This window comes from Indicator indicator, chromosome 7 (assembly GCF_027791375.1).
Source record: "Indicator indicator isolate 239-I01 chromosome 7, UM_Iind_1.1, whole genome shotgun sequence".
In the NCBI taxonomy this organism is placed as follows: Eukaryota; Metazoa; Chordata; class Aves; order Piciformes; family Indicatoridae; genus Indicator; species Indicator indicator.
The window spans coordinates 4,331,740-4,344,720 of NC_072016.1; the positions used below are offsets into that span (position 1 = coordinate 4,331,740).

At 40.5% G+C, this 12,981-nt stretch overlaps 1 protein-coding gene across 1 annotated transcript in view; it reads left to right on the forward strand.

Annotated features, from left to right (window-relative positions):
* The first annotated feature begins 911 nt into the window (after positions 1-911).
* Positions 912-12,981, forward strand: part of SHTN1 (shootin 1) — a 42,062-nt gene continuing 29,992 nt past the window's right edge. Inside the window, exons 1-5 of the mRNA XM_054382379.1 lie at positions 912-1,006; positions 3,130-3,298; positions 6,523-6,620; positions 7,660-7,741; positions 9,348-9,442. Coding sequence (XP_054238354.1) covers positions 920-1,006; positions 3,130-3,298; positions 6,523-6,620; positions 7,660-7,741; positions 9,348-9,442 — 531 coding nt within the window. The 5' untranslated portion in view covers positions 912-919. The remainder of the gene's footprint in view (positions 1,007-3,129; positions 3,299-6,522; positions 6,621-7,659; positions 7,742-9,347; positions 9,443-12,981) is intronic.

The window sequence follows — 12,981 nt, forward strand, 5'->3', positions numbered from 1 at the left end:
AATTTGAGCAGTTCAGGCAGTGTTGACTTTCCATCAAGGCAACACCCATCAGGGTATATCCCAGCTGCTTCAGACAGCTTTGAAGGCAGAATGAGGTGAAGGAGCTGTGCTGTAGGTGGGACTGTGAATATGGAGGCTTCAGTCACTTAACTTCTTTCTCCATTTCCTAGTCAACTTGCCACAGGCTTGTGCTATATGTCATAGAATCATAGAATTGTTAGGGTTGGAAGGGACCTCAAGGCTCATCTAGTTCCAACCTCCCTGCCATGGGCAGGGACACCTCACACTAAGATTAGGTTGCCCAGAGCCACATCCAGCCTGGCCTTAAAAACCTCCAGGGATGAGGCTTCTACCACCTCCCTGGGCAACCTGTTCCAGTGTCTCACCCACCCCCATCTTGCAGCTCTTCTTGTGCAGTACATTTAGCAAGTGTGATGATACCCTCTAAACCTGAAGACTGGATGGTGAAACTAATCTTTGTAACACACCTGAGTTAATTTGGTTGGTTAAAAATACTGAGGTTTTAGTCTTCTGAAAACCACATCCATACCAAATTTTCATAAGGATTATGCTGACAATTTTAAGGGTTTCACTCTGATTCCTGAAGTGTTAATGAAATAAAGATGGTAAATTACAACGGTCAGGGAGGTTCCTACTGTCCTTCTGCTTCCATAAGTTTATGCACAGTTCTCCAGTTCCTTCTCTAGTGCCCCAGACATGGTTTGAAAGAGTTGCTTAGAGCAACTCACCAAATAGTGTTCAAAAGAGTTCCTATCCGTGGAGATTATCTTGGTATGTACATCCTTGTGCTTACATAGAAAGTTACCAGACAAAGATGTAGTATTTCTCATCATGGGATGCATGTGTCAAAGGCAGGAAAATACTGACTAATTTTTAAACTCTTTCCTTAGTCTCTCACATGGTTATTGAGGAAGTAAACTGTATTCAGAACCATCTTGAAATTGAGAAGACATGCCGAGAAAGTGCTGAGGCTTTGGCTTCTAAGGTGAGAACAACTACAATGATTTGCTTTCATCTGATATTTTTTTTTTAAATCTGAAATGATATGCATGTCCCATATATGTTTTTCTATAGTCTAGCAGATCTGTGAGATTGTTTTGAAGTGACAAAAACTATAAGCCACCTGTGAGCAGCAAAATACAATTCCTACCTTTAAAGAAAAAACAAAACAACAACCAAAAATCAAACCCCACCTGTTTTATTTTAGCTTCTGTTTTGAAACAGTAAGTCATGGGCCAGTACCTTGATACCTAGTTTTTATATGCATTTAGGTTAAATGGAGAACAAGTTTAGAACTGTCCTGTGTGAGATACAAAACAATAATGAGCATTTCAGTGTGTAAATAAAATGGAAAAAGTCAACCACTGCATTACATTTCAGGTGATTGTTTATGAAAGCAAAGCGAGGGCAGGGAAAAGGTGACCTCCACTGCTCTGTTGATTGCATCTAGTCTGATGAATTTAACAAGTGTGTAATTTTCTATATTCCATCTCATCAGAAGTGCATTATTATTAAAGAATGTTTTTATCTCTCATATATTTTTGGTTGTGTAAAATGCATCTGAGCCACTTCATCAGAAAATGGATTACAGCAATTTTGAACCAAATTTCATTAGCAATGCTGACTGCCTTTTTTTTTTTTTTCCTTTCCCCCCTTTTTTTTTTCCTCCCCCACCCCTTGCCCAAAGTACATCCTTAGATATGGTAAAAATCACACCAGCAAGAAATTGCTTTAATTTAGATGCATTAGCAATCTACTTTCTGGAGGTATTTACTTAATTGTTTGCATAATGACACTATATTAGAATTCATAAGATAGACAATCAGCATCTAAGTAAGAAAATAAATGTATTTATGGAACTTTTCTCCTTCTCTGCACTTTTGCTGTAATGCACTTAGAGGGGCAGTTCAAAGATTAACTTTAACCCATGGGGCTTCTTTGCCAAAGCTGTTTTGTTTGGTGCTATGAGCTGACTGAATCATGTAGTTCCTCACATCACACTTCCGCTTGCTCTGTTTAATTCTTTGGGAATGAGATGAAGAAGTTCTTAAGTGAATCTCCTATAGTTGTGGGGCTGAGGAGAAGGGAGATCAGAGGTGATTGCTCAGATTAAAAATTCAGGGTCAGCCTAGCTGTTTGAAGGTAAATATTTGGCTTCTGAAGTGCCTTCGACATGTCATTAGTAGAAAATTGAGTCTTATTCTTGGACTTGAATAGAGGGAGTGTTTGGCTGGTGGGTGAGCAGTCATCCCAACATAGACCTGAACACCACTGAGGCTGTGCTGAGCTTGCTGGCATGGGGTATCCAGGTGCAGAACAGTGGGAGAAATGGTGAGATTGAAACATTTGCAGCAGTCCCTTTTGTTCAGGTTTTCCTGGCATATTGATCAAGAAAGAGATGCCTTTGAATCCTTTTCTTGTATCATTCACCAGCTAGCCATGTGTTTAAGCATCCAACCCAGGGTGGTTTCTGCTTTGTGGTTTGACCCATAAAAATTGGTTTACATGGCTTTCATCTTATGTACGTTGATTCCACAGTAACAATTCGTGAGAAATGAAGATCATTCAAAATAATTTCGAGGTAGTTCTGTCATGACTGGGAGTGTAGTAGTTGTGTTTGTAGTTTGTAAGCAGCACAACAGCATAGGAGGAGGGTTTTTATTTGGCCAATGGATTGAGCTGACAAAACCAGATGAGCTTTCAGGCCCACAAGCCCTTCTTCAGGTCGTTCAGTTAGGGCTGCTGTCAATACTGGTACATGCTTAAGGGTAAGGAGCTGAAGCAGCTATCACAAAGAATCTGAACATTAGGTAAACTTGATGGTTGATTTGATTTGATACAGGGTATCTATTAATCAGAAGTACCAGAGAGGAAAGAAGGGCATGGATGAAGGATCATGCTGAATTCAAGCCTCTTCAGAGGAGAAACTGGACAAGCTTCTTGCCTTCAGACCATTTTAATATTGAATGGAACGTTTAATCTGTTTCTCTGTTGCCTTTGCTTGATAGATCTTTTAATGATAATGGAGAAAAAAAATACACTTGACCTACATGGTAGCTTAAAGGCAGACTATCTAGCTTCTTACTGTTTGTGCTTCTCAATTTTCAGCTGAACAAAGAAAATAAGACCTTGAAAAGAATTAGTATGCTTTGTATGGCAAAACTGGGCCCAGAAATTATCACTGAAGAGATTAACATTGATGAGGACGATTCATCCACAGATACAGAAGCTAATTCTGCATCATGTAATTCTGTGCATTGTCAGCAGCAAATAAAAGGTGAGCATTGTTACTAAGCCTACACCACCATGAAAGGCAGGAGTTGTCTGAAAAACGTCAGTATTGGTTTTGACCACAGATCTGTCTGGCTCTGAGTCATGCTTCAGAGAGTGGTCATGAAAGAATTTCCAGGAAAGACTGTAAGACCATGATCCTGTGTTGTGTATATGGTGGCTGTACAGCCTGCAAAGTAAGTTACATTGCAATAGGAAAATGGGATCTACACAGCTAAGAGTTCAATGTTACTGTGTTGGTAAAATTAAATGTTTCTTCAGATCTTGAACAAAGTAAAAGTTAAGCAGAAGAACAAGGTTGCAGTCACCTTGGTATTGCTTCAGCTGCAATGTCACTATATCAAAGCTTGCATTTCCATTGTATGCACAAACTTCGTTCATGGCTGTTGCCAAACAAGCGACTTCAAAAGAGACTGTTGTACTGAGTAAAACTGCAAGGCTTGGGAACATGGAAATACATTTATAGGAGAAACCTGTGCTTTATTAAGAAATTTCAGGTTCTTTTTTGAAAGACAATTCATATTTCTGTAAACCAAAAATCCCCCTTCCTTTCTTGTCTAACTCTGGAGTCACCATGAGTCTCTATGTTGTTACATCATAGTATCCTGAAAAGGGGAATGCTCAATTTCTGCATTGGTGACAGAGAAGGAAATGCAGTGGTTCACTATTAAAAAACCCCAAACAACAAACAAGCCTTAAAACTTTTTTCCCCCCCTTAATAATAAGATTCAGTATCAAAGAATGTTTAAATACAGCTATCCCGAACTTTCAGCCTGACCTTGCTGTTTCCTCTCTGAATGGAGCAGCCTCAATGAAATAGTACGAAGTACACCAGGAAAAAAAATTACTCTCCTAAAAATGCTTAAAAAAATTCCCCACCCCACAAAAAACCCCACCCAAGAAATAAGATGTCATAGTGCCCTTCTATAATAAGCAGTTTTCCATCCTCTAGATGTAGGAAAACAGGCAGGGAAACAACGTGATCCGCATCATGTAACCAATTTGAATTGGAAATAAGACTGGAGTTCCTCCTGTCTTTTACTGGAGAAAGATGTTAAAGGACAAATTTAAAGAGAACGAACACTCGGGCTGCATATCAGAGGAGAACATCATTAGGAGGGTAGCAGGGTCACATAGGAGGTGTTTCAAGACAGGTTCTGAAGTATATGCTTTCTGTCCTGCTGAAAAATTCATTAAAGAACAAAATATGTGGCATGTTGTAAAGAACTGTTTGGCTTCTGCTGCCCTCTCTGGCCTTATGGTTAAATATTAAAGACTTCACTTTTACAAGGGCTGAGTATTGTAAAAGCTTTGGCATCCCATTTACTATATGAGAAGATATTCCATCCCTGTGTTAGGAGAGAAGCCTGTGTGTGGTAGCAGAGGGAATTGACAGCATGTACCAGAAGGCAGTGTTAGGGCTGTGTCTCTAGCCCAAATCGAGCTGCATGGCCTTTGTCTTTGGGGGAAAAAACTGGAGACACATCTTGGATTAACTGCTAAGTGAAAGACCATACAGAATGAAAGATGTGTTTTCAAAACTTCCCTTAACTCTTTGTAGGGTTGCCCAAGGTGGAATCTGCTCTTCCATGCATGTTCATGATTCTGAGCAGTTGTGTTTTGTGTTGGGACCTTGGAGGTCCTTTAGCCTTTTCAACCTTCAGTAAAACTGGATGTTTCTTGGAATGATTCCCTCACTCCCACTACTTTTCTGTAAGGATATGCAGATAAGGTGGTACAGTCTGAGGCTTTTCAGTTAAAACCCCCTCATTTATTAAAGGGATAAAATGTTGTCCCTCAAATACTGTACCTCTATTTTTGCTGCCTCATGCATTAAGTAAAGGTGATAGTAAAGCTGAGGTTCCTAATGGAAGTGTAGAGTGACCGCAGAGCAGCACCTGCAATTAATTTACAGATTTTAGGGGTGGTTCTTAGCTGACTACAAGAAGAACTGAAAACTCAGTTGCATTGATCAAGCAGTTTCATGCAAACACTGTATTTGAAAAGAAACATTTCTTGTGCACGTTTATAAAGATTAGTTCATGTGGATATGCTTTCTTCTCTGTATGAGGTTGAAAGATGTATTGCAAGATCTACTTAATCTAGTTACCATAAATTTCAGTGAGATTTTTTTCCATTAATTTCACTGGAAAGCACAGAACCCCCCAAACCAGACCATTTTTTTTTCAAGAATCTTCTGAAAAAAAAAAATCTTTTTATTTACTTGAGAATCTATGTGCCTTCAATTTGGAGGAAAATAAATTAGAGGCTTCTGTATTAGGAGGGAGGGGCCAGGGTAGAATCAACGTTTTCGAGATGTGAGAGCAAACAGAATGGAATCCAGCAACAGTTTTCTCAACTCATGGCTGGTAGTCAGCAAACAGCAGTGCTGTGAAATACTGGAAGCAGGTGGGGAATGAGAGCACTTACTGAAAGCTAATATATATCAATGAATTTATATTTTTGTGGTGGTGTTATGTAAACCTAAACCTCGATATGTTATGTATGCAAACTGATCTCCTGTTAAGAAGTGATTATAATCAAATGTTTTATTTCATTGTGACTTGAATTTTATTTTGTATTTTGATAATTAAGGAACAAACAATTCTGAGGGGAAAATTGCAAGCATTAGCTCTTCCATCAGTAAAGGTTCTATTCTGACTCTGTTCACATAATGTTTACAAAGACTATAAATTGGCAGGTGTTCAGGACAATTTCTTCAGTGAAAACCTCCCAGGTATTAACTGCCTGTTGTTTTGTTTATTTCCCTTGTGACAAGAACTCATGATCCAAAAAAGAATTGATGTGCATTAATTTCTTTTAAAGGCCATCTATTAAAAATTGCTTTGTTACCTCTGTACCAGAGCCTCTGATGTTCCAATCTCCTGAGTGGGACTGAGGACACTGTGGTGGTAGGATTGGCCCTGTTGTAGCAGGAAATGAATCATTTAGAATGCAAATAAAGACAATAGGACTAAAGGCAGCTTACCTCAGTGGAGTGAATAAGAAACTGTGGCCCAGTTATAGATGTTACTTGACACTTCTGCAAAGTTCCTAAATTATTGAAGATGTACCTTGAATACAACTGGTTCTTTGTGTGCCATTAAGGTGTTTCTTGCTTAGTTGTTCTTGCACTGCTATAACATTTCCTTTGTTTTCTTCCAAGAATAAAAATACATTATTTTTCCTTCGTTTTTCCTCAAACTGTAGAGCTGCGAGATCAAATTGTATCTGTTCATGAGGAAAAGAAGACCTTAGCCATTGAACTGGAAAACCTGAGGTGCAAACTTGTAGAAGTAATTGAAGAAGTATGTATTGTACCATGGAAGGCGAGACCACGTTAGTCTGTAGTCAGTACTTTTGGTATCTGATTTTGCTGAAAACGCTCAGTTGTGAAGTTAATTGAATACTGTCAGGCCTGCCAGCCTGCCCATATGATGGACCACTTAGGACCTATGCCTAGAAGGGGCCTTCTACATCAGAGTCCAGTCTGCTGCTGTTGCTAGCACATGACTCTTCATGATCTGTTCTAATGCCCATACTCTAACTCTCATCTCCACTTCCTGACAACCCCTCGCCCATCAACAGCCTGTGGGTTGGTTTTTGTTTTTTTTTTCCATTTTATTAAACCTGTGGATGTGCAAGAAATACTTTTGGAAAATATCCAGTTTAATCATTGGTGCTACTCCATTGAGCATATCCTTCAGTTTAGCCATTGGCAGTGCCCTGTCGTGGTAATTAGACCAGCAAATTGGCTTTTTGAGCCAGCAGAGTTTCATTTCTGCTTGAAAACTGGCTAAGCCATGTACTGATGCAAATCAAGACTTAGTGGCTCTTCCTGTCTGTGCAACACTTGCATTCAGAGAGACACAGCTGACAGCCCTTGGACAATAAACAGAGCCTAGGAAAAAAAAGTAAACCAGCAGCCTGACTGTTAAAAAGCAAACAGTCAAGGACATGCTAGTGACTTTTCAACTAGGTGCTATGGTGCCTCATCCTGAGAGGTTCTAAAGATGATGCATTTGTAGTTTTGACTGGTGCATGCCATGAGTATGGGCCATGGGTACCCCAAGAGTAGGTATGGTTCATAATCTTTTAATGCCATCTCTGACAGGGTCTGTAAGTTGGGGTAAAAATGTTCTCTGTCCCACTGGAGATCTTAAGATCAAACCAAACCCTAGAAACAGTGTGATGGTTTTAAGGCTATACCTTTATTTTCTTCTCACAGAAGAACACTGTAACAGACAGAAATACTGAAAGCAAAATATTGCCTGCATTATGTATGTGCTATATGCCTTATGCCACTAAAATACTCCTATTTTTTATTTGTTCTTTATACTTTCCTAGGTGAATAAAGTGAAAGAAGAAAAAGCTGCTTTGACAACAGAGGTTACTAAGCAGCAAAAACTGTTGGAGAAATGTAACAGAGGTATGTGGTCTCAGCAGGTTCTCTAACAGTTTTCTGCATCCTTTGCAGAATCTTCAAAACCTTTATGTTGTAAAACAAAGAGCAGTTTACAGGACAGTGACTGTGATCCAGATCCAGTGCTCAGCCTCATTGCTGCAGGCACTTCATAAATACAGACTTACGTAGCCTCTCCTCCAGGGAAATGTGGCAATGTGAACTGCAGGTAGGATGTAAGTTGTTTGTGCTCTGGCACAAGTGGCAAAGTAGAGCAGGAAGGCAGTCCTTCACAGAGGTGAAGGTTGAGCCTTAATCTCTTGTTTTCCTGAATCATTACATTATCCTTCCTTTTAGCTGAGACACAGCTGGTAGGTTAGAATATCTAAAGACCTGAGAGCAACTTGTATGTTCAGAGGATGATGAGAAAGGAAGGCAGGGACTTTCCTTTCCTGGAAAGAGATGAGAGGTTGAAAGCAGAGCAGGGAAATTCTAAAAAGAAGGAGGGCTGGAAAGCTTTTGCTTAACAAAGGTAAGTGCTTCCACGTGAGAAATAGTCAACCGAAAGTTGTTCAGAGGGGAGGGGAAAGATTTAGGTGCTGTGAATTACTATGCTGTTTTCTCTGGTTGCTTATTTAGCCTTGGAAAATTGAAAATTGTTTGGCTAAAAGTCTCCTTGGCTGTTCCACATTTTCCTGAAGTGGGACACAGTGGGTCTGGCCTTTGATGCCTGCCTGTCTTGGTGCATTACTTGTTCTGCCCTCCAAAGGCACTCAGTTGTTTGTTCATCAATACATCCTGGAAGACCTCAGCTGCATTCCCAGTGCTTACAGTTATTCTGATTTATCTTCAAGTTCCTCATGCAGTTGTTTTTACCTGGGGAGCAAAAATAAAAAGCTCTTAAGACATCTCCCAGGAATTCTGAAGTGTTTGTCAGGCAGCAGAGGAAACAGCTTAGGGCTGTCACTTTTGCACAGGAGGACCTGTGAAACAGTGAAAATTCAGATGAAAAGAGCAATCTTTGGAGTAGTGGAAACTCCAATCATGCCTTGGCCTTCTGTGAATAATATTCTTTTCCTTTGGAAAATTATACAAAATTGGTCTAGTCCATGTTTTCAAGGAACAGCTGATTTTTGAGTTACAGGGAAATGTGTGAACTTTTAGTGGGAAACTCTTTCCTCATTTTCCTTTAAGGTCCAGTGGGAGCAGGACTGTATCTTATCTTCTATGAATGCTGTAGCTGTCTCTCTGCACACAAGGAGATCTGCATAGCAGGGCATCTTGTGTGAGCTTCCACCAAGTGTTTATCTCTTGCCTCTTTCTTTTGTCTTCATTGCTTTGGTCACTGAACACCCAAAGAGGCAAAATATGATCTGTGCATGATGCTTGATACTGGGGATTTGAAGTCTGGACAGGAGGAGTATCCCTCTAAGAAGATGAGTAATTATGTATACCTATAGTGAGGTTTAGAGCCAACAGGACAATACTGCGAAGGAGACTGTGTATGGAGACGTAAGTTAGACCTTCATTCAGGGATTCATGGTGTTAGGGACTAACATCTAGGTAAATCAAGCAGTACTTTCTTCTTTTTTCATCTGTTCCACTTCTGATCTTGTTTTATTCTTATAATCAGTGTCTGTGATGGCAGTAGAGGAATACGAAGAGCTTCATGTAAACTTCGAACTGGAAAAGAACCTAAGGAAGAAAGCAGAGTCATTTGCACAAGAGGTGAGTAGTGCAGAAAAAGGGAGCTTGTGGAATGTAGACATTGCAACTGGGCAAAAAGCTCTGAGCTTAGATGACTTGATTTCAGTTCCCAGCTTTAATGCAAATGATGTCTTTGAACATCCACATACTCCTTAGCTAATGTCTGTACTTCATGCATAAAACAGTGTTTATAAAGCACTCCATGTGGTCTTACCTCTTTTTCATTCTAAAGTGAGGCTTTAAAGTTATAATGGGCCTAGTCAGCCACAGCATTTCCATGTGGTGTATGTAGTGGTTGGACCTGGGAGGGATTAGCAGCCTTTCTAGGAATATAATTTGAAGCACCTTGATTTTCCTGAAAAATATGTTAACTCACAAAAAGAAATACCTTTGCCAAATACAGTATCAGTTGAGGTTTGTACAAGTTTGTTTGCAATTTAACACGTGCCTTTTGAGTAACCTATTGCAGGGAGCATTCAGGATTAAAATAAATAAACAAACAAATAGCTTCTGTGTTCTAGAAAAGACAGGAACTCCCAAAAAAGGAAAATGAGTTGCTGAGTAGCATTATGGAATGGCTGGCTGGCGGTGCTCTCGTGGCAACATTTCCCTTAGAAAGTGCTGACAAACTCATCAGTTTGGTTTCAGTTTGTTTGTTTCTTTTTCTCATGTGCTTTTTCTGTTCACACTCTGGATTTTGAGAACTCTGTACTTGGGTTATGTTTTCAACCTTTTCTATCCCAAGCCGTAAGTCAATATTCTCTTTTATTAAAAGTTGAGCATGCTAAGGTAGTCATTCTTCAGGGAGCTCAGGTTTAAAGAAAGCTGATTACATGAGTCATCAGTACTGAAATATTGTGAATTAGGGAAACTTCTGATACAAAGTGGGTTGCAAGCAGGTATTTAGTTTTCAACCTGATCTACTGTGAGGTGTCCATGCCCATAGCAGGGGGGTTGGAACTGGATGATCTTTGAGGTCCCTTCCAACCCTGACAATTCTGTGAAGTCAGCTTTGTCTGAGCAGAGAGTTCTTTGGTTTTTTGTCTTTACTGTTGCTCTTTTTCTCAAAAAACAAAAAAAGGAATTAAAAAACCCCAAGAAGGTAACTTGTTTTGCAAATGTAATTGTACTTAAGGCACACCTAAAGCAGCTGGCACATATTCCCCTGCAAGGAATGACAGAAATGAAAATTATTTGCATGTTATTAAAATCTCCTTGTCCCAAATTTTAAGTATAGGGAAACACTTTTCAGGGTGCTGTTAGAGTTAAGAAATGTGGGAGAGAAATCACTCAGGCTGCACATGCAGCCTCCCCCAAACCTTGCTTTTGAAGAGCTTTGTGCGATGGGGCCCCGATTCCTTTGCTGAGCAGAACTGTGCATGTCTCTCTGCCATGGCTTCAGTGCCATTGGGCCATTCATATTTTGATCAAAGGCTCACTGTGCTTTTTCAGAAATCAGAATGAGATCTGCAGATTCCATTCAGATGTATTAGAGGCATCTATTAGTGACCAAAAGATGTGAAATGAATTATTGCCTATGTTTATTATGTATTCATACAGATTTTTGCCCCCTTTTTTTTTTTCCCAAGACTGTTACCAGTCTGTGCTACAAAGCATTACCTTGCCAACTGTTTGTATGTTTTGGGAAACCTGCATTTGTTCCTTACCCATCTTTTTATGCTATTTTTATAATGACATTTATTTCAAACCTCCTGGGATTGTGCAGGCATGATTGTTCCAGTGGTTGTTTTGGGCTGTAATACCTGCAGAATTGTTATTTAAAACCAAAATTTCAATGTCCAATTGGCATGTGTTCTTAACGGTATTTATCTTGCATCTCCTACTGTAGCTTTGCAGCCCTGTGGAGAAGGATCTGGGAGTCCTAGTGGATAACAAGTTATCCATGGGTCAGCAATATACCCTTGAGGCCAAGAGGGCCAATGGTGTCCTGGGGTGCATTAAGAGGAGTGTGTTCATCAGATTGAGGGAGGTTCTCCTTCCCCTCTACTCTGCTCTGGTGAGACCTCACCTGGAATATTGCATCCAGTTTTGCGCTCACCAGTTCAAGAGCGACAGGGATCTGCTGGAGAGAGTCCAATGCAGGGCTACAGGGATGCTGAAGGGACTGGAGCACTGCCTGATGAGGAGAGGCTGAGAGCCCTGGGGCTTTTTAGTCTGGAGAAGACTGAGAGGGGGATTTCATCAATGTTTATAAATATCTGAGGGCTGGGGGTCAAGAGGGAGGGGAGAAGCTCTGCTCAGTTGCACCCTGTGACAGGACAAGGGGCAATGGATAGAAACTACAGCATAGAAGGTTCTACCTCAACGTGAGGAGGAACTTCTTCACTGTGAGGGTCAGAGGGCCCTGGAACAGGCTCCCCACAGAGGTTGTGGAGTCTTCTTCTCTGGAGACTTTCAAGACCCTGTGTGACCTGTGCTTGATTCTATGGTCCTGCTCCTGCAGGGGGGTTGGACTTGATGATCTCTGGAGGTCCACCGACCCCTAGCATCCTCTGATCCTGTGATTTTCTGAATTACAGAACAATCGTGTGCTTCTGTTCATTGACTGACAACAGAAGATTGCATGTAAAAGTATTCTGTTTCTCACAAGTAATTTGTAAATGCCTAGTTGAGCTGGTTTTCAAATCATAAAAGAGTTTAATCTGATACTTGGGGCCCAGGCTGTTGCTTCTGTTTAGATTTATAACTGTTGTATTCAGACACCTATAGATTTTGAAGGCTCCTTAAAGTACTTTTTGAGTTTGAGTAAGAAACCGACAGGCAAGCTGTTCAGTTCCATGCCAAAGAAATGCTGATTGTTTGCAAACAAATACTTTTTGGGTTTTGCCACTATTTAGTTGTTATCTCTTCTGAAAATACGGGCCCCTGTTGTTGCAGGTTGATAGGGTAGCTCTTTGGTCAAGGCTTTTCATTCCATGAGGTCCTCTTGCCCAAAATTGAGTCATTACAGCAGGGAACTTCAGGTCCATGTTACTCTTCCCTTTGTGTACCTACTTCTCTTCCTTTTGTGTTGTGCTATTCAGAGAGACTTTTGGAAAGTGTTTTTAAAACGCGAGAGCAGGTGACGAGAAAGGCACTGCTCAATTGTGTATGGGCGGCTAGGAGCATTTCAAATTACTTGAAAAATCTGTTGTTATTGGCCTGGTTTCACACTGATGGTGTCCCTTGAGTGACCTGAGACATTAGAGTGACAGGCTCTGGCCCACAGCTGCATCCACAACAGCAAACCTTTATGCTCGGGTGAGGTTGTTTGAGTGTCCTCTCGCATGGATCACGCTGCAAGGTCGCAGCTGTGTTTTGAAAGCTGGGGCTTCTAGGATGTGCTTACAGGAGCCATTTGGATTACACTAAGGATGTGCTGGGATTTTCTGCTTGCTTTCATCAGCAACATGTTTTCTCTGACCCTATATAATGTTTCTTGAAAAAAAAAAAAATCTTGCTGGATTTTTTGCTTGGATTTTGCAGAAGCTACAGCAGTAGTGATAAGCTATACAGTGTTGAAAGAAGGAATAGCTTTGAGTGAAGGGCAGCACTGCACC